This window comes from Natator depressus, chromosome 3, assembly GCF_965152275.1.
Source record: "Natator depressus isolate rNatDep1 chromosome 3, rNatDep2.hap1, whole genome shotgun sequence".
Lineage (NCBI taxonomy): Eukaryota > Metazoa > Chordata > Testudines > Cheloniidae > Natator > Natator depressus.
The window spans coordinates 69509097-69535903 of record NC_134236.1 but is presented as its reverse complement, the minus strand read 5'-3'; the positions used below and the strand labels follow the sequence as shown (position 1 = coordinate 69535903).

At 40.5% G+C, this 26807-nt stretch overlaps 1 protein-coding gene across 2 annotated transcripts in view; it reads left to right on the top strand.

Moving 5' to 3' along the window:
* Positions 1–26807, top strand: part of RNGTT (RNA guanylyltransferase and 5'-phosphatase) — a 457144-nt gene that overhangs the window by 44396 nt on the left and 385941 nt on the right. For both annotated transcript variants that reach the window (XM_074948099.1, XM_074948098.1), the window contains exons 6-8: positions 7536–7791; positions 19738–19847; positions 20774–20875. In XM_074948099.1, coding sequence (XP_074804200.1) covers positions 7536–7791; positions 19738–19847; positions 20774–20875 — 468 coding nt within the window. The remainder of the gene's footprint in view (positions 1–7535; positions 7792–19737; positions 19848–20773; positions 20876–26807) is intronic.

Here is a 26807-nt window from a genome sequence, read left to right as displayed (position 1 = left end):
AATGAAGTAATGCCTTCATTGTTGAACAGGTCTTATTCTGTTCTATGTAGGTTTCTTATTCTGCGCTCATCACTATAGTATGAGTGCTTTCCATTAAGTAAGGTGAATAACATTGTTATGGCCTGTCTGGATTAGGAACTCCTTATTTTGTGGACCTAGCCCTCAGTTTATCAAAGCAGTTAAGCATGTCTACATTTAAGCTTGTGCTTAAGCTTTTTGCTGAACAGGAATGGATTGTTCAGTTGTGGCTCCAAAGAGGAACTATTAAAGGCTGGTTCAGAGGACTTGGGTGCTTCTTCCCAGAGAAATGGAAAAATCTATTTTGAGAAGTGAGACATTCTCTAACCATTCATAAACATTAATTGTGTTTGCTTATCAGTATATTCAGCCTTTATTCTGGACTCCTCCCCATTGGCCCCCATAATTATGTGTATTTTTCTCCTCCCTTTTCAGCTGTAACAGCTGTGAACACGTATCCTATAACTAGGAGTCCAAAAGGGAGCTATTAGCCACTGGAAGGGGACAAAAAGTACCTTAAGCATATCTATCCCTGGGAGTCTGAGAAAAACATATATAATAATGCAGGCTCTTGCACAAGGAACAACAGTTACCAAGATGCTCTTAACACCATGTTTCAAATGGTAATGGATTGAATAAATCTTCAAGTGGTGTCCCTATGGGTGCTCCACTTAAGAACATGAGAATAGCCATTCTGGATGGTCCATCTAGCCCAATGTTCTGTCTTCCGATAGTGGCCGGGGGGGGGGGGGTTGTTTCAGAGGGAATGAACAAAATGGCAATTGTTGAATGATCCATCCCCTGTCATCCAGTCCCGCTCTGGCAGTCATAGGTTTAGGGACACCCAAAGCATGGGGTTGTGTCCCTTATCTTTGCTAATACCATTGATGGCCATATCCTTTGTGAACTTATCTAATTCTTTTTTTAACCTAGTTATACTTTTGGCCTTTAACATTGCTGGCAATGAGTTCCACGGGTTGACCGTGTGAAGAACTACTTCCTTATGTTTGTTTTCAAACTGCTGCCTATTCTTTCAAGATGTGCTTGCACCCAGGCACTCTTGATTAGAGATTTTTGTCAGCAGTGTCCACAGTGTCTCCTGTTCCCTAGATATCCTCATACCCCAGTGCAACAGCATATTGGGGAGAGGGAGTAGACCTGCCACCACTCTAGTTCCTTCTCAGCTGACCACAGCTTGAGACAGAACGTTGCCATGTCTGCTGTAGCTAGCCATGTGCCTTGCTGCTTATTTCTTATTGTTTTTTATTTGATATCTTCTTAGTAACTTTCATTTATATTTTACCATTATTTAGCACAGCTTTGTGCTTTTGGCTGGGGGTCCACCTTCTTCTCCTCTTTCATTTACCTGATCCAGGTCTTGGTTTTTTCTTTTGGGCTCAATCCATGGCCTCAAGTAACAGGTTATGTCCAAGACCCTGGGCTTCAAACTCTGCCAGACCTGTCATACGTAGATCTTTTCCCTGGAGTGATGGACAATCTAACTGCCTCTGCTGCCTGGCAGAGACTCATGTCCCCTCCATATGTTAGATCCTGAGCAGATCTGACAGCAAATCTAAAAAATGGAAGGAGGATAGTTTAAAAGTACTGTTGATGGAGTGCTCTTTGAGACCCATGAGGTCCCGTATATTGGATTTGGTTGCTCCGATTGCTCAGGCAACCATCACTGTTGCGGTGGTAAGCAAAGATGCTGGGGGTCCTTTAGAACCATACAAATCCTCAAAAAAGAAAAGACCCTATTCTCCAGAATGGGATAAAAGAAGGGGAACATTCCCCTTTTCATCTGGGTCTCAGGAAACCTCATTTCAGGACATGGGTACTGGTGGGGCTCCTATATTATCAGGTACTGAGACTCCAGCACTGGCTAAGAAGAGCATGCTGTGTACCAAGAAATCCATCTTCTGGTAAACAACCTAGAGCAGCGCAGTTGGCATCAGATTCAGTGTGTCTAAAGCACAAGAACGCTGAAGCCAAGCTGAAATCATTGTCAGTACCATCTTCTGTAGCTACCCTAGAAGGGTGCATAGATCACAGTTTGGTACTATCTCCTGTATCATCCAACATATTGACTCCTGAGGGCCCCCTATCCAGGGTTGTCCGTACTGTTCAGGTTTTTATTCCATGAGGACCGTAGGATCCTGGAAGAACCTGAGTTACTATTGCTGAGGGGTATAGAGAGAGACTCTCCACTGGTACCGACTTAGCTGCTGGAGTCTACCCTACCCTCTGTTTTTTCCATATATAGCAGTGACCTGTCCCACGTTAAACTCTTGAAGAGTACTGAGAGGAATTTCCAGCTGCTATCCACATATCCTCCAGTACTGTCACCCCAATCAACCAAATCTCGACATTCAGTATGAAAGCGGTTATCAGACCCCCTCTGACCTCCAGTACTGACTGACCTTCTGATGGATGTGGGTGTTGACAAATTCATCAGATTCTGAGATGTCCATATGTCTCCTCAGGGCAAAATTGTCTTGCCCATTAATGCTGCCCTTTTGGTTCCAGCCTGTGCTGTGTGGCAAACTGTAGCTACCATACCTCTTATGTGTAAACAGGCTGACAAAAGCCCATCCTGAGGCTGAGTGTTTTTCTCCCCTTTTTTCACCCAGCTCCCTGGTTGTTGAGGCAGTTAATGAATCGCAACATTGAGTTCAGCTCAACAGCAGCTGACGAGCTGAAACAGCTGGACCTTCTGGGCCTCAAAAGCTACTTCCAGCTGCTTTGCAGTTCATAGTAGCTGGTTATCAAGCCCTGATGGCAAAGCACGATTTTACAAATTATTTAATGTTTTCATTTTTTTATAGAACACCTGCCACAGAGGCCCTCATAATGGAAGGTCAGACAATCACAAAACTCTCTCTCAGGCCTCACTCAATGCTGCTGTCAGGGTTCCCTCCCCACTCTGAACTCTAGGGTACAGATATGGGGACCCACATGAAAGACCCCCTAAGCTTATTTCCACCAGCTTAGGTTAAAAACTTTCCCAAGGCACAAATCCTTCCTTGTCCTTGGATGAGTATTGCTGCCACCACCAAGTGAGGTAGACAAAGATTCAGGAAAAGGACCACTTGGAGTTCCTGTTTCCCCAAAATATCCCCCCCAAGCTCCTTCACCCCCTTTCCTGGGGAGGCTTGAGAATAATCTACCAACCAGATCGGTAAACAAGATGAGCACAGACCAGACCCTTGGATTTTTAGGACACTAAAAACGAATCAGATTCTTAAAAAACAGAACTTTATTATAAAGAAAAAAAGTAAAAGAAGCACCTCTGTAAAATCAGGATGGAAGATAATTTTACAGGGTAATAAGACTTAAAACACAGAGGATTCCCCCCTAGGCAAAACTTCAAAGTTACAAAAAACAGGGATAAACCTCCCTCTTAGCATGGGAAAATTCACAAGCTAAAACAAAAGATAATCTAATACATTCCTTGCTATTACTTACTATTTTTGTAATATTAGAGGCATCATTTCAGTAGGAGCTGGATTACTTGCTTGGTCTGTGTCTCGGAGAGAACACACACAGAGCACAAAACAAAGCCCTACCCCTCTCCCCCCAGATTTGAAAGTATCTTCTTTCCCCATTGGTTCTTCTGGTCAGGTGCCAACTAGGTTAATTGAACTGATTAACCCCTTACAGGTAAGGGGATTCTGTACCTCTGGCCAAGCGGGATTTTATATAACTGCTTACATAAAGGTTGTTACCCTCCCTTTATATTTATGATAGCTGCCAATGCATTTGCACGTTCCATCTCTGTGGCAGTAGTCGTGCACTGAGCTTCTTGGCTGCAGCCCTCTGGCCTCCCCTGGGAGGTACAAACCAGAGCCAAGGACCTCTCCTTCGAGGGGCACAAGTTGTTCCATGGTGCCACAGACGGGTTCCTTCATTCTTTTAAAAACTTCCAGACAAGGATCTCTGGGCATCTATATACCTGTGACAAAGATAATATATTAGATTGCAGATGGCTCAATGCTCTTGTCCAGTTCATTACTAGCCCATGAGACTGGCTGAACCTCCCAGGAAGAAGCCTAGATTCACTAACAAAGGGCCATCCTCTACAGTGACTTCCCCGTCAGTGACATCCTCAAATGACCATTTTGCCCCATTGGTTGAAGGCTGCAAACTATCTCCCTCTCTCGATCCTACGCTGCACCAATCCCCCATCTGCCCTGATGGGGATTGTCTCTTATTTTCTACCTTCCTGGGAGCTCATCACTGTGGACAGATGGATCCGATTTCTACAGGCTATCCCATCCAGTCCAGCCGCCCCAACACCACTCTCCTCCCTATCCCTCTTCAGAGGCCATTTTCATGAGGGTCTCTTGAGACAGTAGGTGCAATCTTTTGTAACCCTAATGGTGGTAAAGCCTGTTCCACTGGATTTCATTGGGAAAGTGTTCTTTTCTGGTGCTTCCCCAGTCCCCAAGAAAAAAAAACGGGTGGGGGTGGGTCAGATGGACATTGTTGCTGGACCTCAGGACTTCGAACAACTTCATCCACTCTCAACTGTTCAGAATGGTAATCCTAGCAGCAATAATTCTTTCCCTGGATCTGGGTGATTGATTTGTCTTCCTCGACCTTCAGGTCACTTATTTTCATATAGTCATGTATCCCTCCCACAGATGTTTCCTAAGTTTTGTGGGTGGCAGGGACCACTACCAATATTGCATACTACCCTTTGGCCTTTCAGCTGCCCCAAGGGTCTTTAACAAAGTCGTCTTGGCCATCGCAGCCCATTTCCAGCAGATGGGGATAATCATCTTTCTGTACCTGGATGATTGGCTCCTGAAAGGTTGCTCATTTCTCAAAGTATAGACAGCAACCAGGAAGGCTCTATCCCAGTTCTGCTCCCTGGGCTGCTGTCCCAATTCAGAAAAGTCTACACTCACATCTACACAACACATAGACTTCAGTAGGGCCACTCTGGACTCTACCACTGCCAGAACATACTTGACCATAACTGGTTTGCCACAATGTCCAGATTCATTTCAACAATACAGCAGAGCTTGCAAATCACAGCAAGGGCTTGCCTGCAACTCCTGGGCCACATGGATGCTGGTATGTGTGTGACACCTTTAGGAAGACTACAGTCATGGGGTCTTCAAGCCTTGACAAGAAGTGCTTGCACAGACCAAGTGGGTGTCTGTACCTCAAAGGGCCCTCAATTCTGTAATTAGTGGAAAGATCCACAAAAGGCATGTGTGGGTGTTCCATTCTCGTAGCCTCCTCCCACAAGTATCATCACCACCAACACCTCCCTGCTAGGCTAGGGTGTGCACTTTCAGCATTTCACAGCTCAAGCCAAATGGAACCACAGGAGGCAATCATCCACATCAACATATTAGAGCTCAGAGTGGTTTGTTAAACTTGCCAGCACTACTTTTCCCACATCAGGGGCTACCTGACGTACAACAGAGAAACTATGTATTATATCAGTTGGCAAGGAGGAGTAAGATCCCAGTCCTTATATGCCGAGTCAGTAAAACCATGGAGTTGGTGCATAGCACTCCGCATACTATTCAGTGATTTATCACCCAGGACTACAGATCTCAGCAGGCATTTCTGCCTTTTCCACAAGTGGGAATTGAACAACGCAGTATTCAGAAGGATGTGTTCTACCTGGGGTACTCTGGAGATAAATTTCTTAGCAACGCCATCCACTGCAAAGTGCAGACAATTTTATTTGAGGGCAGGGCACTGCTGCAACTCAATGGAAGTGCCTCAGTTATCCCTTGGCCCTGTGTATTGCTATATGCTTATACTGCTGCACCATTTGCTCAAAGTCCTGAACAGGTTAAAACAGGAGAAATTAGCTATCCCCATAGCACTGTTGTAGCTGAGGGAGAAGTGGTTCCCTGAGTTAGTTCGCGTGTGTGAGCAATTGCCTCTCCACCTCTCCCTGACTGAAAATCTCCTCGCCCAAAACCCACCCCAGTCTCTTGGGGTTTCACCTCAAGGCATGGCTTCTAGATGGCTCATTGGTATAGAAGAAGATTGCTCTCTGAAGGCACTGCTCAATAGTGGAAAACCTACCTACAGACAGGGAAACATTTTCAATTTTGGTGCAGCCATTGATCTGTACCTCCTCTTGAGTCTTGTCTGACACACATTCTCAGTTACCTGCTACGTTTAAAAACCAAGGGATTATTGCTGAGCTCAGTTAAGGTTCATCCCCCTGTTGAGGGATTTTCAGACTTCATGCGTCTAATCACTGTGAGGTTTATTAAGGGGCTACTCAATCTTTTTCCTCCTGTGAAAGAACCTACAGAATTTAGTCCTTAATGTACTGAAGAAGCCTCCATTTGAATCTGTGGGGACTTGTTCCCTCCTTAATTTGTGCCTCAGGGCCTCGTTCCTTATTTCAGCCAGGAAGGTAGGAGAGCTAGGAGCGCCCTGATGGCTGACCAACTGTACGCAGCGTTCGATCATGACAAGATGACACTATATCCACACCTGCGCTTCCTCTTTAAAGTTTATTCAGAGTTCCACATTAATTAGGAGATTCACCTACTGGTGTTTTACCCCAAGCCTTGCTTTCTGAGTGAAGAAATGAGACTACATACACTGGATGTAAGAAGAGCTCTTGCTTTTTATCTTGACCGGACTAAACCCTTTAGGGCTTCTCCTAGGCTCTCCATCTCTGTCACAGAACTAAGAAAAAGACATCTGATCTCCACCTGGAGGCTGTCCTGATGGGTTGCAAGATGCACCTTAATCTATTATGAAACCTCAGGGGTTCATCCCCTTCCTATGATGGTGGCTCATTCCACCAGGGCTCAATCTACCTTTGTGGCGCTACTGAAAAACATGCCTATCTCAGACATCTTCAGGTCAGCCACCTGATCTTTGATGCACATGCTTTCCCAGTACTCATGTCTGCTTCCAGAGCCGATGTGGCTTTCAGTGATGCTGTTCTGTGGTCTGTAGTGAACCTGTCTCATTGGCACTCTTCTCCATACTACTCAAGAATCTGCTGAAGGGGAGCAGCTGTAGGGATGCTACTCAAATAAGGAGAAGTTATGTACCTTGTACAGTAACTGGAGTTCATCAAGATGTGTGTCCCTATAGGTGCTCCAGTACACATCCTTCTTCCCCTCTGCTTTCCAATCTTCTCACTAGATTTCATGACTGAGAAGGAACTGGAGCAGTGGGGGGTCCATCTCCCCCGTCCCCAATATCCTTGCACCGGAGTAGTAAAAGGATCTCTAGGATGCAGGTGCTGCTGCTGAAAATCTCTAATCAAGAGTGCATGAGCATGCACACATCCTGAAATGGAGTACCCATAGGGACAAACATCTTGACGAACTCCAGTTACTATATAAGGTAAATAAGCTTTCCTTTTGTAAGTATCTCAAGAGTTTCTGAATTCTTGACAATGAAGTGATTTATTTTTTGAATTTTTAGGGGAAACTGAAAGTCACACAGAACGTTATTAATTTATTAGACATGTCTTGTTAACATTCAAAAATAAACAACTCTCAATTTCTGTTTGCCAGTATTGAAGCAGCAGTGGCTACTTTTGCCCAAGCCAGACCACCAGGTATCTATAAAGGGGACTATTTGAAAGAACTATTCCGTCGTTACGGAGATGTAGATGATGCACCGCCACCACCTGAGCTACCTGAATGGTGCTTTGATGAAGACGATGAGGAGGAGGAGGAGGAGGAGGATGTTAAAACAGGAGGTCAAGAATCAGAACCTGGGTCTTCAAGTTCCTCTTTTGGCAAAAGGAGAAAAGAACACCTAAAACTGGTAATGTCTGAAAGCTTAACATTTTACTTTATAAATTGAATTTGGTGAACTCTTATTCACTAAATGTTGTATAATGTGTGTGTCACAAATACCAGCTCTTGTAAGTGAGGAACGAATAGCATTGTTTAGAGCCAGCATAACATGAGTTGGTAGAAAGTAAGATTTTGTAATTCTTTGTATAATGCTTTTGATCTTAACTTTCAACACGTCTGCTATTCCAATATTGGTTGTTTCCTGAGCAGAGATTGTCAGTCATATTAAATTGTAACAAGATTGCTTGATGAGTTTCCTGATGTGAACAAATTCTTTGAGACTGGGTGGAGACTAATACATTCCTTTTAATTTGTGACTAAAGTCTTCAGAGATGCAAGCCAAGTTGATAAGTGTATATAACTTTTATTGATCTTTTCAACCCAGCCATGCAGTTGAAATGAAACTTTGTTTTTGAATTGGTGTTTAATTTTCACAATACATTCTGTGCAGAGGTTCTGAGAATTATTTTGGAAAACAGTAATGAGAACTGAAAAAGAAAACAACAAAAAAGAGCAAATTAAATTTAAAAGTTGTGAGAAATTGTCTAAGTAGACTAAAGCAGTTAAAGTAATTATATTATATATGCTTGATCAATTACTGTGACTAGTTCAGATGTATGAAATAGGCATTCATAATTATTAATGTAGTGCTTATTATAGCTGTAAATAACATGATATAGAAAGTAACTCTCCTACTTAAAGTAGAAGAAATATGGTTTTGTTGTGCTAAAGGCTAAGGGCTTCTTCATTCTCACTGAATGAAGTGAACTTCAGCTTTTTGTGAGACATTGCCATAACTGAATGGAAAAAATTGCTGGCTACATAGTTGTGTACAATTTTATCTGCATAATAATACCTCACTTATCTCACTGAGGTGCTTAGGAGGTTTGGGTGTTTGTAAACAATTAAATTCCTACATGAAATGTGCCACAAAAGTGCATTATTACTCTTCATCTTACTAATAGAAGTATTATAGCTGTGCATTGGGATGCAGAGTTAGGGAGGGGAAGGAGCTAGCTTAGCTTGAAAAGAATATAGATTCTGATCCAAAGCAGCAAAGTTGCACTGTCACAGACTTAAACGTAATCTATCAACTGGCATAGCAGAATAGCTTAAACATTAAAAATTAATAAATGTTCAAAGTGTTTTAAGAGAAATAGTCCATGATCTCGACTAGCCTTCCATTGAGAGATGTAAAGATGTATAAGTGAATTTTGTCTCTTCAGGCTGCAATGGCAAGATTATTTTCTACTCTCCCTTCAAGTTATCAAAAAGGGTGTGAAGACTAGGTTTCTGTCACCACAGTCAAATGGCATCCTTTCTCACTCAAATATAGGACTAATCTGATCTGTTGAACAAAGATCATGATAGAAGATACTCTGATTTTTCCTCCTTTCAGAGCTGGAAAGCTAAATTATACGAATAAGCATATTAATAACTAAAACACAATTACGACTTTAGAAAATTTCAGAGGGAAGAATCATTTGGTTAATATGCATATTCGCATAATTCAATTTTACAGCTTGGGATGCACTCACTTGGGCATGAAGAGGAAGAGCGGGGAATTCTATCCCATGATGCTTGGTTGATTGATTGGACTTTTCCTGTAGCTGATCAGAGAAGGATTCAATCCATTTATGGTTGACTTGTAGATATGGGGCCGAAAAAAAGTAATTATCAGGTAAATACCTTTTGCATATATATCAAGTATTTTTTCTTCATTTTGGGCATTATCTAGGGTGCTAATGTTAAAAATAGAGTTGCAATTAATGTCTCGTGCCATGATGTAAAAATTCTACAATGTACCATGTTTGAGCAGGGAGTTATGCCAAAGCATAAGACACAATTGGAAAAACCCAGATGCAACTTAGAATGTAATACTATGCATAGGCTCCTTTCACATCACCTGCATCAGTTACAGGAAGCCTGTTTGCTGCTGCTGTTCTCTGTGATGTTATAGAAAGAACTGAAGAAGTAGGTTTTGATTCAGTGAGTGCTTCACTTCAGCAGTCGAGCATTCACAGAAACATGACAGAGCATTGCAGAAGCGTCAGTGACAGACATTTGAAATCTGATTTTAGCAAGAAGCACTGTTGGGTATTTTGTAGATAGTACAAAAATTATACTCCCAAACCATTTTTACAATCTGATGAGTTTGTTACATCAAATTGATGAGGGTGTTAGACAGTCAAATAGAAGCCTCATAAGTGAATTCTCAAACGACATAGGCATACTGCAGCTGATTGTAATGCTCGCATGTACAGCTAGAGAATGCAATGGGACATACTACATGATATACCTACAAATTAAAAAGGTAGGTATAATTGGTTGGATGGCCTTTTCCTAATATTTTGTTGCAGACACCTGCATCTATGACTATATGTTTGGCAGAATAAACTGTGTCACTCCATACTTAGAAAGCTTAGCTGAAGCATGCTCTGCTTCATGAGCAGTTCTAGAAAAGAAAATTACTTTTTTCATAGGCCACCCAGATCCTTTATTATTTGCTAAGGAATATGATCTGTTGCATTTTATGCAGGGGACACATGATGCAAAAGAAACATCATAGGATATGGCAGATGACACAGGATTCTTCCAAGGTGAATGACTGGAGTTAATGGTTTCTCCAGGACAGTGGTTCTCAACCTATTTACCATTGTGGGCTGCATATGCAGCTCTCTGTGTTGTGGGCCGCATGCACACAATATATATATATATACTACATGTATGACCCTGAGGATGTCACATGGGCCACAGCTGTGTGCTGATTGGGCTGCAAGCGGGCTGTGGGTTGAGAACCACTGCTCCAGGATTTAAGGAAAGTTGTGTTAGGTGCACATCCTTGTGTCAAGGAAATGTCTGGGGTGTACTGGAAACTGCTAAAATCTCTCAATTTAAATTAGTTAGCAAGGATTAATGTTTGTATTGTATATTGGTCTGTTATCAAAGAGCACATTAGCTCTAAATTCCAGTAACTCAGTTTCAATAACTTTTTATTGTCTGTCTCCTTCAGTGGGGTGTGCGTGTGTGAGGATTTTTTTTTGTTTTTGCTAATGATTGTCTCTCCTGTTTTCCTGTACTGGTGCTTTCTTCTGCTTGCTTTACTTTCCTTACCTTTTTTGTTTTGGAACAGAGTAGTGATGCACAACCTCTGCGTTGTGCACAACAGTACTCTTTGATCAAGGGTCTATTGGCTGCGGAAAACATGGTGAAAGGCTAAGTATGCATGGAAGATCTGTGCATACACTTTTTTTGTGCATATACTTATTCTGGTTACATATAATCACAAAGACTTGAAGAAAGTCCTGGAACCTTGTATGGGTGATGCTGAACATAATAAAAGCAATCTGACAGCGCTGCTGGGAGGAGGAAATGATTCCACCATGTATTTTTGGGCACAGATCATTGCTCTTGTGGATTTATTCCAATCCCTCATTCCCCAGAGGCTTTTTGCTTGAAAACTCATGTCCAGTTACTTCCATTCCAAGTATTTGTTTTATCAAAAATAAAGTCAACCATTCTAGCTTTGGGAAGCTAGCTGTTGTGCAGAGAAATTGCTGAGACAATGGAAAGACTGGTTCATGAAACAAGATTAAGATTTGCCAGAAATGGATCGTCCGCCTATTTGGAACAATTCCTGAAAGTATAGAGCACATGACTGTCACATTGTGTTATCACGGTAGGTGAGAAGTGGAAACTTCTGATTAGAGCTGGGCAGGAAACATGTATCTTGTCTCATGAGAATTTTTGTCATTTTGAAAAATTTCTCCGTCCCAAATTGGGATTAAAAACCAAAATTTCAAATTTTAACTAACCAAAAATCTGAAAATTTTTGGATCAGGTCAACTGAAACTGTTAGTTTTGATTTTTCACTATTCTTAGATTTCATGATAAATTAACCTTATTTTCCAACAAAAAGTTGTTCAAACAGAAAAAGAAAAATATTTGTTTAAAAAATGGTGAAATGGGATGTTTCAACAATTTTTAAACTTAAAAAAAAATTAAAACAGGAAATTCATCAGTCATGTATTTTTAGACTCAACTTCAAATTTTATTTAAAAATGTAACTTAATAACTTTCTTAGAATTTAAACATTCCTCTATTGAGTATGTAACATAAAGTCAGAAAGCAAACATACTGTGAAATATCTGGTTTCACTATCCAGGCTGACTGAAATGTAAACAGTAATATCATATTTGGAGAAAATTACTTTTTTGATTCATTTTTTTTAGGTATTAAACAATTCTGTGTCCCTCAGACCACATGTTTGGTCCATTATAATTCTGTCAGAATATTTTTTTTAAAAAATGAATTGCAGGTTAGGCTGAGTATATGCAGTATACAATTGCTTTTCTTCTAAAATTTTTATTTTTACAATTTGTATTCAATATTAGTTAAGATCAAACTCTTTTAAAACAAATTTGCTTTTTAAACATGAAAAAATAACATTACTGATTTCAAACCCTGGTTCCCTTAGGATTACTTCATTTAATGTGTAGTTAACTACTTTTACAAGCCAAAGTTCCTTTAAAAGAAGAATTAATTTATATTCTGTTCACAAAATTCATTTTTTAGGCATGTCATAAAACCTACAAGAATGAGATAAACCCATCTCTTGAAGTTTTATAAATATAGTAAATACGGTTAAAGTACAAATCAGCGCTTAACTGATGAGGTATTGAACTTATTTTTTGAAGAATTATTGATAAAGTGTCTTTTCAAGGCTCTGTAGTTCAGAATTTACTTGATATTTTTCTTGCTTGGTTTCCATCCCTCACACTTTTAGTGCACCATAATCATATGTAATATATACTGTCTTTGCAAGAGAGCTCATTGTTTCAGGTCAGGGTATGAAAGTCTCAAAATATTACATCAATTAACAAAAGAATCCAAACAAAACCAGCCTTCAAACAAGGCAAGTAGGAGACTAGGATGTATATTTTCAATTTCACAAAGCTGACTTTTATGTAACCTTGAAGTTAATTATTGAAGTAGTTTACTTTTCTAAAAAAAGAAATAATTTACCCTTCCCAACATATGGAGGGTTATAACCTGTATAAACTGTACAAAATGGTGATGCAAATTGTTGAGTAGTAACCTTATAGAAGATTGCTGTTTTGAGAGAAAACAATTGTATTAAGCACTCTGCCACCTGCAAGTCCAAATAAATAAATAAATAAAATTTGAGGATTTGAAAGTACCCCTTGACTGAAAAATTCTGGAGAGGTTTTCGAATGACACAGATGGCAGTTAAGCACCTAACTCCCATTTCTGCCTTTTGGAAAACTTGCCTGTGTGGCAAAAAATAGATAGCACTGTCTTAGTAGTGGGGAAAGGTACTATCATATTCTCTGGTTGTTTCACTACACTGCATAATCTCCCTTATCAGGAGTAAACCATGACCATCTTTCCCTATTCCAAACCATTCTCTTAGCAGAGACACTGAGACTGCACAGACACTGCATCTAGGCAGCTGCCTGCTTCCTTCACTGAACCATTCATGTACTGATAGCACTGCAGCCCAAAACTACCTCATTCTTTCACCCAGTGCCCTTCAAGTAAGTGAGTAGACAGAGTGACAGAACAAAAGCCTATGGAGCAACAAACAATGAAGACTTCTAAGTGAAACAGCCTAATTCTCTAGATCTCTTGTATAAGAATGAGAATTGAAAATGATCCCATCCAGATATGCCGAGGTCCACAGCCAAGCCAATAACATCTTGGGGTTATCAATATTCTAACCAAGTTCTTTGCTGCCCAATTCAATCGAGAACGTGTTAGAAACATTTGTTGACGCTATGCCTGGTAGGTTTGGGTTATTGTATTGAACTAGGGACTAGGAGTCTTTAATCACATAGATTTCTGGTTTTGTTCTGTTGCTGAACTGCAATTTTGTTTTATTCCCCTGAGCATCAGACTTGTTTTAAAGACTAAAATAATTTATAATGCACTCTGTAGGTTTGTTTTCAATATCCTTTTGAATGATATCTTTCTTAGGCTTACTGTAATGCTCAGTACAACTTTATGTATTAGGCTGGTTTAGATTAGAAGAAAAATTATGCCTGTGTTTTTATACAACTATGCAGGTAACAAATCAACTTTTTATAGTATTCTCAAACTCCTATTGTGGAGAAAATTCTCCCGACCAAAGATGACTGGATCTGGCTTCTTTCAGAGTTAGTTAATTTTTATCTGAACATTACTCAGAGGGAGTCCTTTGTGAACCACAAGATACTTCTTGCACATTCTCGGGTGAGTTTGCTTCAGCTTCCATGCTTTCAATTCCCACCTTGCAGGGAGTGAGGAACCGTTCTCTGATTGCAAACTCTGATGTTTGATGTAGCTTTGCCACTAAATCAACAGGCCACCCCTCTTAGCTAGTGCATGTGGAATTGGGTGCTTTGTGTATTTCAAAGTATACTACTGTACTATTATAATATAGTCAGCAGCTTGTGTGGTACATTTTGAATGTAAGGAGAGGCAGAAATGTATTCTGCTCTGACTACTGGAGGAACCTAAGTGTGGTTTTCATTGGTTCTTAAGCATCATTAGCTCTTACTAATTTCACTTGGAAATGTGAGTGCTGTCAAGTTGTATCCTTGGCAGTTTGGCAACAACACTGTGATCACGCACAAGATTGTCCTAGTGAATAGACAGTGTGATCTTTAATTTCTTATGAGGTGAATGAGGTTTTTTCTTCTGCGGAAACAGACGTTTTAAAGACAAAAGATAGATTCCAGTTGTTGTTGGTATCAGTTTTCTGGTGCTGTAAAGTAGAGGAAAACATGGGGGGTCCTTCAAAAAATCTTGGAACTTAAGTTAAAAAACAGATCATAGGTAAGCTGCCAGATGACCTAAATATTAAAATTCCCAGGTGAGGCAGTTATTTGTTTAATTTTCTTGTAACAGAATTACTTTGTACGTGGTTTAGAATTAATAGATTCATAGACTCCAAGACCGTTGTGGTCATTTAGTCTGACTTCCTGTATAACACAAGTCATAGAATTTCCCCAAAATAATTCCTAGAGCATATCTTTTAGAAGAAAAATCTAATCCTGATTTTAAAATGTCAGTGATTGGAGAATCCACCATGACCTTTGCTAAATTGTTGCAGTGGGTAATTACTCTCGCCATTAAAAATGTATGCCTTCTTTTCGGTCTGAATTTGTCTAGTTTACACTTCCATTCATTGGATCATGTTATACCTTTGTCTGCTAGATTGAAGAGCCTAATATGAAATATTTTTCCCCATGTAGATACTTATAGACACTAATCAACTCACCCCTTAGCTTTTCTTTGTTAATCTAAGTATATTTAGGGTTACCATATTTGAAGTTCTCAAATAGAGAACACTGCCGTGGGTAGGGAGAGGTGGGAGAAGGGAAGGGGAGGTGTCATGTTCCCCTTGTGTTATCTGGACCGGTGATCTTCTAGGTCACTCCAATCCTCAACTCTGGAGCCAGCCTTACCCTGCTCTACTGTGAGAACCCCCATTCTCAGGCTGTTCACACACAGCCGCTAGCGCATAAGCTGCTCCCAGCTATGTGATGGAGCGCTTTTGGCCAGCTGTTGCTCGGATTGTGCAACTGAATGATACTAGCCAATATTTCTGGTCCCAGACACAATCTTAGGAACCTCTGTCTTGCAGTGTCCAGTTATGCCTGCTGGACGCTACAAGCTTATAGAGTTCGTCAATTTAACAAAGAAATTGATATGTACCAGATTTGTTATCCCAAGGTGAGTCTCTGACATGCTTCAAACCAAATGCATTGCTTCAGGTAGAATAAACAAACAAATGTAATAACTACAAAAGATAGATTTTAAGTGATTATAAGTCAAAACATGACAAGTCAGATTTGGTCAAATGAAATAAAAGCAAAATGCATTATAAAATGATCTTAACACTTTCAGTGCCCTTACAAACTGAGGGCTTGGCTACACTTGCAAGTTAGAGTGCATTAAAGCAGCCCCAGGCGCCCTAACTCCTGAGGTGTCCACACTGGCAAGTCATGTAGAGCGCCTGGACTCTGCAACTGGAGTGCTCCTGGTAATCCACCTCCACAAGAAGCATAAAGCTTGCTGCGCCCCGGCTGAAACGCCTGAGCTTCAGTGTGGACAACGTGTTGCATTATTGCACTGTGATTGGCCTCTGGAAACGTCCCATAATCCCCTGAAATCAGGTGGCCACTCTTCTCATTGTTTTGAAATCGGCTGCAGGCATGCAGATATCTCCTTTCAAAGCTCCGTTTCTGACAGCCAGCATGCTTATCTGCTCTGGGACAAAGCAAACCATTAGTGTAGAATGCTGCTGTTGTGAGTGTGTGTGTGAGGGGGGCTGTCTGCTGCTCTCTGAACTTACAAGACAGCATGATGACATGCTGTCAGCCCCCCAAAACACACTCTCTTCCCCCCCCCCCACATACACACAACACACTCCCTGTCACATTCCACCCCCTCAATTTGAAAAGCACGCTGCAGCCACTTGCACACTGGGTTAGCTACCATAATGTACTGCTCTTTGTGGCATTGCAAGAGCTGCTAATGTGGCCACACCACTGCGCTTGCAGTTGACAGTGTAAACATATGGCAGCGTTTTCCCTGCTGTGGTCTTTGAAGGCTGGTTTAACTTTCAGCGCTCTACATCTGCAAGTGTAGCCAAGCCCTTAGTGCTTCTCACCACAGGCTGGCTGGTTGCCCTTCATCCAGGTTCTCCCCTTTGATCAGTGCTTCAGTCGCTTGGTGGTGGTGTCTGTAGATGGAGGTGGAAGAGAGCGCATGGCAAACATCTCTCCCCTTTTATCATGGTCTTTCTTCCCTCTTGGCTTTGCCCCCTCTCCCCCCTTTCAGAGTCAGGTGAGCATTACCTCATCATAGTCCCAAACTGACCAAAGGAAGGGGGGTGACTCACTGGAGAGTCTAACAGTTGCTGCCTAGGCCAGTGTCCTTTGTTCCTGTGAGGCAGGCTGGGTTTGTCCCATACATGCCCTGAAGAGATGTGAACTGCCCCTCTGCTCTTGGACAGTTTGGCCTGGGCCTCTCTCCTGGAGAGTTTTTGCCTGGGCTTGTTTTAAGCCATGAGGACACATTTTCAGCCTCATAACTATATACATGAAATTACAACCTATAACATTACTATAACAACAATGCTCAGTGCATCGTGAGCCTTCTGAAGACACCCAACATGACCAACTTTGCATTGGATACCACACAATCATATTATGAGGATGAATATGGGGGTGCAGGGTGTTCCCCTGAGGTACAGAGAGTCACAGGAGGGTACAGTTTTCTACTGTACACTTTCTTTCTTCTTTGAATATTTAACATTTTATAAATAAGTGTAATGGCCTCAAAAATAAATGTAAATCAAATGTAAATAAACCTTTTTACATGCAGTCAGTCCTTTCCTACAGTGCTTCTTCCTGTTGTGCCCATGCATGTTTCTCTGTAGAGTGTATCTTTCGCAGCAGTGGTTGATTGCTCATCAGGTAGCCATGAAAGTCATTACAGGATCTATTCCTGAAGTGGTACTGCACAAACAGGATCCCTTTTAGTGACTCAACAGTCAATACCATGCCACCCTGACTTCTGCGCTGCTTTCAGAGCTGGGTGGCTAGCCAGCAGCAGCTGCTGCTCTCCAGCTGCCCAGCTCTGAAGGCAGTGCCGCTGCCAGCAGCAGTCCATAAGTAAGGGTGGCAAACCAGTAAACGTGAATGCCACTCATAGGGCATGTTTGGAATTGTAGTTTCAGCAGAATCAGTGTTGGAAAAAGGATGAGCAAGGAGAAATCAGATATTTGTTCATATTTCAAAAATCTGCCCAGACGGAGATCGGAGGACCAAAAAAAGCGTTGTCTGGGAAAACCCAGGCATATGGTAACCCTAAGAATATTGAGCTCTTTGAGTTTTTCTAATCCTTTAATCAGTGTCGTGGCTCTTCTCTGCATAGGTCTGGCTGAAGCAGTGCTTCTCAAAGAGGGATTTGAATGGAGAATGATAGGGTTATAATGTTTTATCTGCTGCATTTCATGTTTTTAAAATGAAAATTCAGGTCTCCAGCAGTCCTTAAATGTTCTGACTGTGATCACTGAAGCTGATGTTCCCCAGTGACTTTATTAAATACTGTTCCCTGATTTTTTTTGAGGCCACTGATTATTATTGAATTCCAATTAATACTGATTTGAAGAGTTGAGGGACTGTAGGGTTCTAGTCTCAGAATCAGGCACAACAGAATCAAGGTTATCAAGTTCAGTATCTGATTGGGAACCCTGGTGTGCCCAATGAAGACACTTGCAGTGAGGGTAAAGCAAAGCTTTAACCACTTTTATTAAGATAGTAAAGACAGAAAAGCTGCAAACCCCTTAACGTTAACTTTGCATTACTGTTATATTTTTATCTCTTGTACCCCATTCCTTGCATATGCTCACATATTCACACCCCTTCTTAGGGATCTGATGGTAAGAGGCAAATTTGCAGCCCTTTTCCTGGCATGCCAAACAAGTCTGATGGTCCAGATCCAGATTAAGATCGATTGACCCTTCTTACATGGTGCTCGGCCTTATTATAGGGCCTAGAGATTGTCATGAATATTCACTGAAAGGCCCAACCTTCCTTGTCCACCATAAAGTTAGGGGAGGGATATCTTAGTGGTTTGAGCATTGGCTTGCTAAACCCAGGGTTGTGAGTTCAATCCTTGAGGGGGCCATTTAGGGATCTAGGGCAAAAATTGGGGATTGGTCCTGCTTTGAGCAGGGGGTTGGACTAGGTGACCTGCTGAGGACCCTTCCAACCCTGATATTCTATGGTGCTTTTATCCTATTGGTTAGTATATTAATGATTTTAGGTTATTACCATATACATCAATTTGTTGCCAAGGCAAGTTTGCGGTTAAGCATTTGCTAACATTTTATCCTAAAATATTTTAAACTAGTATCAGTTCAGTGTTTCTCCAGTTACCTGGTATTATTTTGTACAAACTCCTCCCTTAAGCACATTATACCCACTTGCCCAAAACTCAGGGTGACTGTTGGGCCATTTATTCTATGCCAAAGTTCACGGGCCTCAAAGCCTTATGCTAACTGCTTAAGCTGATGCCTTACAGGATACAGGCCTGTAGTTTCCTTGTTTTTACTGCTAAGTAAAATAAAATGCAAAAAGCTAGCTCTGTGGACTATAATACATATTAATTACTTTGTTAATTTGACCTTAACTGCCTTTTGTTCATGGGCACTAGATCTCTGCTGGAGGAGAGCAGTAAGGTAGATTTAATCTGTCGTCTTTTTTTCTGGGCTTTTGCTATAAAGTGGCAAAACAACCAACCAAAGAAAAAACCTTGTAGCTGTGTAATTGTTTAAATTTTAATTAATAAACACCTTATCTGATTTCAGTTTTTCTAGAAGAACTCTATCGTGACCACAGTCCTAACCTAACAATTTTGAGGGCAATATGACTATTTTGGTGTATTTTAGAAGTAGGGCCAAATAAGACCTGTAATGGAAACTGAGGCCATGTCTACACTTACCGGGGAATGATGCTGTTATGATCGATGTAGCGGGGGTTGATTTAGGGGGTCTAGTGAAGATCTGCTAAATCGACCGCAGAGTGCTCTCCAGTCAACTCTGATACTCCACTGGAATGAGAGGAGTAAGGTAACTTGATGGGAGAGAGTCTCCTGTTGACGCAGCGCGGTGTAGACACCGCAATAAGTCAACCTAAGCTATGTCGACTCCAGCTATGTTGTTCACTACCAGGGTAAGTCTGCACTACCAGGTCTGCACTACCAGGGTAAGTCGACCTTAGTTGTGTAACCTTAAATATCAGTCAGTCTAGAAGTCCGTGTGTACGTGAAAGCATCAGTTTTCTGAATTGCTTTTGTGATAGATCTTAAATTCTAATTGCATTCTGTATTCTTTTTTTAGGGTGCAATTTTCTTGGAAGGAGTGACAGTTAAACGAGTAACCCAAGTGACAACTCAACCAAAGTTAAGAGAAATACAACAAAAATGTCAGCAATTCTGTGGATGGGAAGGGTATGGGAAAAATAATTTAATTTAAACTTTTTTCTTTGAACAATCCAAAAATTCAGTATTATATTCTTAATTTTGTGAAAAGTCAAGTAGGCAGCTATTATTGGGATGGACAGTGGTCCCGTTTCCCCCCCCCCCCCCCCCCAAAAAAAAAAAAAAAGGTAACCAGAAATATTGAACAGTAAAACTATAATAGCCTACAAAGGAAAGAAAATGATCAGCTGTTATAATTTAAGAAACAAGATTCCAGAATCATATTTCCAGGGTCAGATAATAAATTACGTTCATGTTAGCCATTGCTACACAAATACCAAAGGCAATAGTTTGGTCTAATCATTATTTTAAAAGTTTTGGGGGAGTTTTAGTGCACATTAAACTAAATAACACTGGCTTGAAGCAGGCAAAAAATTGCAAGTTTACTTATACAAATATCAATACACATCTGTTCTGATGTGCAAAACCCTAGTTTTTCCATTTCTTGGCCTTTCTGATGCACTCATTGCTGGCTTGAATTTGTACCTAGGATTGATGTGAACCCTGGTTTAGTACCATTTCTAGATGTAATCCAGAATTTGAATGTCAGTTTCCAGAAGTGAAAGGCTCATGGAATATTCACAGTACCACTTAGTTTACAGATCTAATAGCTTAGTAGTAAGTTCAAACAAACAAAGCAAAACACTTGCAGTTTTGAACTCTTGAGTAACTCAGGCTACTATCATTTGTTATACTCAAAAATGCTTTATGTGCTTATCAAAAACTGGGTGCCTATTGTAAGGAAAAAAAAACCTTGTTATGGAAGATGTTCCAACTAAAAGTTAACCTTGTAGAAAAGGTAGTGTTAACTGTGTCTCATGCAAGATTGATTTGAGAAATACATTACCTTGTATGGATCACTCGTAGAATATTAATAAAAACCCTGCTTCTTTTAGGTCTGGATTCCCTGGAGCACAGCCTATTTCTATGGACAAACAAAATATTAAACTTTTAGAGCAGAAGCCATACAAAGTAAGCTGGAAAGCAGATGGCACTCGGTAAGTTTCATATAGAAAAAAAATTACATAATTCACGCTGGTACATAAAGCAAATTGTTTTGATGAGCAGTTTGTATGCTCTTCGGAGTGTGAATTTCTGCCTTGTACAATGGAGAGGCATGTTTTGTTTTGTTAAAGAAACAGTCAGCTCTAAAAAATTGAAGTTCTAATATAGTTTGCTATTGTACATAAGTTATGCTGAAACTTGATGTCAAGCCTCTTTCATCTGGGATGCTTTTCTACAGACTGAATGTTCCTTTAAGTGTATTTTATTTAATGTTTTTGCTTTAATTTTTGTCCTCCCTGAGTTTTGCCTGTTGGTAACCAGCTGGGCTTGTATACCATGGTGATGAGTGCCTTATAATAGGGGTTGTCTGCACTTAAAACACTGTAATGCTGCACCCGTAGCACTTCAGTGAAGGCGTTACCTACACCAATGGGAGGGCATCTCCCATCGACCTAGCGCTGTCTACATCAGGGGTTAGGTTGGTTTAACTGTGTCATTCAGGGGTCTGTATTTTTTACACCCCTCAGCGACATAGTTATACAGATCTAATTTCCTATTGTAGACCAGGCCTAAGATAATGTACAGTTAGAAGCTTAAAGGAACTCAGCTTGGTAAGAAAAAAGTTATACCTTATGGTACACAGATAAATCTTTATATTTTAATCTGTTCTTCAGTTGCTGACATTTGAAAATTTTATTTACTTTTCCTGTTGACAATGCATTCTACTAATGATTGGAATGTCATAATTCTTCAAAGGTATTAGTACTGTAGTCCTGTGTTAGAATTGGAATTGTTTGACTCATCAGCATCCTTCTGATTGAACAGTAACTTCTGTTACATGTATTGCAGTGTTTAACATTCTTTTCGTAGAGTTGCAGGAATACATTTTTCAGTCTGCATTTGTGTGCAAGACTTGTATGTGTAGAATGTATTTTTGACAGTTGATCTACCGCTGGATAAAGAGAGAAAATACCTCCTCTCCCCCTTCTGCTGTTGGGAGTTGTATAGGGATATCCATTTTAATTCACTGTGCTCTGTAGGAAGAAAGTTACAAGAGCAGTTCAGTTGAAGTGGTTACAGAATCAGTAGAGAAACTAGCTAGCATCATGCATTGAAAATGCTTGCAGCTACCATTTCCAGACAACTCATCAATAATATATAGTGAGCAAAGTAAAGCTATTCTGTGTCTGGCATTACAAATCAATGCAGACTATAGAGGGCATGTCTCGACTACAGGAACTACAGCGGCACAGCTGCAGCTATACCGCTGTAGCACAATAATATAGACACTTCCCATATGTATGGATGGGGTATTTCTGTTGATGTAGGTAATCCACACCCCCAAGCAATGGTAGCTAGGTCAATGGAAGAATTCTTCCACAGCCCATAGCTAGTTTGATCTAAATTTTAAGTGTAGACTGGAGCAGGATAAGCTGGAGTTTTAAATTTTACTTTCCCCAAGCTAATATATACATGTGGTGAACAAACCTTCTTAAACATTAGCTATTTCCTGTATTTTGTTGGGAGTGTTCGAGAAGTGGAAGGGGATATGAAAAAGATTCTCTCACCACTGTATTCCATATGAGAAGTAAAACACTACCTCCCTTAGAAGCCATATAAGAAATGATACAAGTAAAATGTAGGAATAAAAAAATTAATCAATAAGCAACTAAAATATCAGATCAGTGAAACTGACATGGTGACTAGTGCTGAAGCTATACTGTGGTCACACTTGCAGTTAATTCTGGTTTGAAATAGATTCCCTGACTCTAAAATGGTGGAGTGTTGCTGAAATTAATAGCTATCAAATAAGAAGAAACTCCATAATGTACCTGTGTGTGCACTGGGAGAAAATTTCTTCGTGACTTTCGCTGGTGATCTGTTTATACCTTGAATAATGATTTATTGCTCTTGTAATCTTTATTATTTGGCATTTATATAGCAGTAAGTGCCTAGAGGGCCAACTAGACTGGGGCCCCACTGTACATTTGTTTCAATTTGCTTTTTAAAAACCCTGGGAAGTCACAAAAAACTGTAATAAAAGAACATTATGCATTATGATAGTGTTTAATTGCATATTCACATACTATTTGTTATATGCGGTGTTGTTGTAGCCATGTCGGTCCTAGGATATTAGAGAGAGAAGGTGGGTGAACTAATATCTTTTATTGGACCAACTTCTGCTGGTGAAAGAGACAAGCTTTTGAGCTTACACAGAGCTCTTCTTCAGGTCTGTAGGATTCCTGCCTCAATCACTGCACAAGATGGATAATGAATGAGGCAGAGGATTGTAAGGAGAGGGTATTCTCTTCTGTTTAAGTTACTGGACTGAGTTCCAGGAGAGCGGAGTTCTTTTCCTGGCTCTTCCACAGACTTTCCATGTGATGCTGGACAAGATGGTCACAACACATTGTGACAGTGTGTGACTAGCCTAAGGCTGACTCACTACTCTGTTTATTTTATAAGGGTCCCCACATGGGGTAAATTGACAAGGTAATAGTTTAAATACTAAGTGATTAACTAATTAGCTGGGTGATTCAGCTGAGTGATCAGCTGACACAGTTGAGAGGCAGGAAGAGACAGGGAAGACTGGCTGGCAGGAAGGGCTATAGAAGCCTGAGATCTCATGGAGGTGAGATTTTTCCCTGCTCTTGCTCTGTGCCTTGGTAGTTGGTAAAGACTTGGGGAAAGACCTTGTGCTTTGGGGAACAAACATTTATAAAGCATTTGGTGTTGAACTTGCCACTGGTGTGCATGGTATGCACAAATGGGACCAATTTAAGGTTGCACCGGCACCTGGACTTTCTAACAGTATTCCCCTCCTGCCCCCCATGTAATTATCTGTCTAGGAGAGGGGAAAAAGGAGTCACGATTGGCGCTGTCAAAAATATATACACAACTGAGGTGTCTGAGTAATGAAGAGGAGTAGCAGCAAAATACTATGGGTAAGAAGAATATAAGAAATGAAGAAGAAATTGCCAGCTCCCTTTAGTTCTAGATGTTATGAAAGAATGGAAAAATTCCTGGATCAGCTATTTAAGTTCAAAGTTACAGGATACTGTGTTCACAGAGGACATACATTTGAGCTCTAACAGTGAACTGATTGCCCCACACACATAATAATGGGGTATGGTCTCTATTCAAAGGATGTGCAGATGTTGCAGATACTAGCGAGGATAGAGAATTAATACAAAAAGAGAAGTTATAAATAGGGCTGTCAATTAATCGCAGTTAACTCACACGATTACCTAAAAAAAATTAATCGTGATTAATCGCACTGTTAAACAGAATACCAATTGAAATTTATTAAATATTTTTGGATATTTTTCTACATTTTCAAATATATTGATTTCTATTACAACACAGAATATAAAGTGTACAGTGCTCACTTTATACTATTATTTTTTATTACAAATATTTGCACTGTAAAAATGATAAACAAAATAAATAGTATTTTTCAATTCACCTTATTCAAGTACTGTAGTGCAATCTCTTTATCGTGAAAGTGTAACTTACAAATGTAGATTTTTTTTGTTACATAACTGCACTCAAAAACAAAACAATGTAAAACTTTAGAGCCTACAAGTCCACTCAGTCCTACTTCTTGTTCAGCCAATCGCGAACAAAAACGCATTTGTTTACATTTATGGGAGACACTGCTGCCTGCTTCTTATTTACAATGTCACCAGAAAGTGAGAACAGGCATTTGCATGGCACTTCTGTAGCTGGCATTGCAAGGTATTTACGTGCCAGATATACTAAACATTCATATGCCCCTTCATGCTTCGGCTACTATTCCAGAGAACATGCTTCCATGCTGATGATTCTCATTAAAAAAAATAATGCATTAATTAAATTTGTGACTGATCTCCTTGTGGGAGAATTGAATGTCTCCTGTTCTGTTTTACCAGCATTCTGCCATATATTTCATGTTACAGCAGTGTTGGATGATGACCCAGCACATAGAATCATAGAACTGGAAGGGACCCTGAGAGGTCAGCTAGTCCAGTCCCCTGCACTCATGGTAGGACTAAGTATTATCTAGACCATCCTTGACAGAATTTGTCTAACTTGCTCTTAAAAATATCCAATGATGGAGATTGCGCAACCTCCCTAGGCAATTTATTCCAGTGCTTAACCACCCTGACAGTTATGAAGTTTCTCCTGATGTGCAACCTAAATCTCCCTTGCTGCAATTTAAGCCCATTGCTTCTTGTCCTATCCTCAGTGGTTAAGAAGAAATTTTTTTCTCCCTCCTCCTTGTAACAACCTTTTATGTACTTGTTCATTTTAAGAACACGTTCACAGCAGATTTGACAAAACGCAAAGAAGATACCAATGTGAGATTTCTAAAAATAGCTACAGCACTCGACCCAAGCTTTAAGAATCTGAAGTGCCTTCCAAAATCTGAGAGGGAGGAGGTATGGAGCATGCTTTCAGAAGTCTTAAAAGAGCAACACTCAGATGCGGAAACTACAGAACTCAAACCACCAAAAAAGAAAATGAACCTTCTGCTTGTGACATCTGACTCGGAGGATGAAAATGAACATGCTTCGGTTTGCTCTGTTTTGTATCGTTATCAAGCAGAACCCGTCATCAGCATGGACGCATGTCCTGTGGAACGGTGGTTGACGCATGAATCTTTAGCACGTCTGGCACGTAAATGTCTTGCGACGTCGGCTACCACAGTGCAACGTGAGCGTCTGTTCTCACTTTCAGGTGACATTGCAAACAAGAAATAGGCAGCATTATCTCCTCCAAATTGTAACCAAACTTGCTTGTCTAAGCAATTGGCTAAAGTAGGACTGCGTGGACTTGTAGGCCCTAAAGTTTTACATTGTTTAATTTTTGAATACAGTCTTTTTTGTACATAATTCTACATTTGTAAGTGAGCACTGTACACTTTGTATTTTGTGTTGTAACTGAAATCCAATATATTTGAAAATGTAGGAAACATCCAAAAATATTTAAATAAATGGTATTCTATTTAAACACGATCAATTTTTTAAATCGCTTGACAGCCCTAGTTAGAAATATCAGTAGAAAAATCAGATTTGCTATATAGAGCAGCAGTGCAAACTATGGGGGTGTGATTTCTAGTCTGAAGCAGCACTATGTTAAAGTGCACTAGGGAACAGCAGGATCTACTCAGACCAATTAATGAGCAACACATTAATCCGCCTTAGAAATCATACCTCCATAGTGCACATTATTCCACCATGTACCCAAGCAGCCAGTCAGTAACTGTCAGTCTCTGGGTCTGCAGCTCCTTTTAATATGGCTCTCCTGGGGCCTGACTGGCTCCCTGCAGCCTTTCCCTGATCGGCTATCTACTGCATGGTCTCTCTTGACCACTCGGAGGACTTAGCTCCACTGCCCCTTTCCTTGGATGGGTGTGGCAGGGGGCTTCTGGGCCTAGTCCACCCAGGCACAAACATGGACAGCGTTTTGTTTTTGTGCTTGAACCCACACTGAATGCAGATCTCCAGACAAGTAAGTATTTCAATATGCAGGTCACTAGAGAGAGGGGCACACACAAATCTGCATTTCTGGAGATCTGTACACAGCAAGGGACAAATTCTGAACTCCCAACTTCAATGGGACTATTTATTTATTTAGGATTTAAATGGCTAGGGATGCTTAGACCCCCCCTTCCCCCAATTCACATGCTTAAATGCTTTGCTGAATTGGGGCCTTTGATACTACAGTAATAGATATATCACAAATTAGGTAGATAAGTAGGATTTTGCTTCAGTGTTCAAAACAGATCATCAGTTGCCTTTCAGGAGGCTCAGATACTGGAGCATCATTTTGTTGGTCTGCTGTATGTACCGATTTAAATATCGACAGTGATAGTCTGTGTGACAGTCATTAATTTCATTGAGGGCCTGATTTTTTTCAGAGGTCTGCAATTACCATTGATTT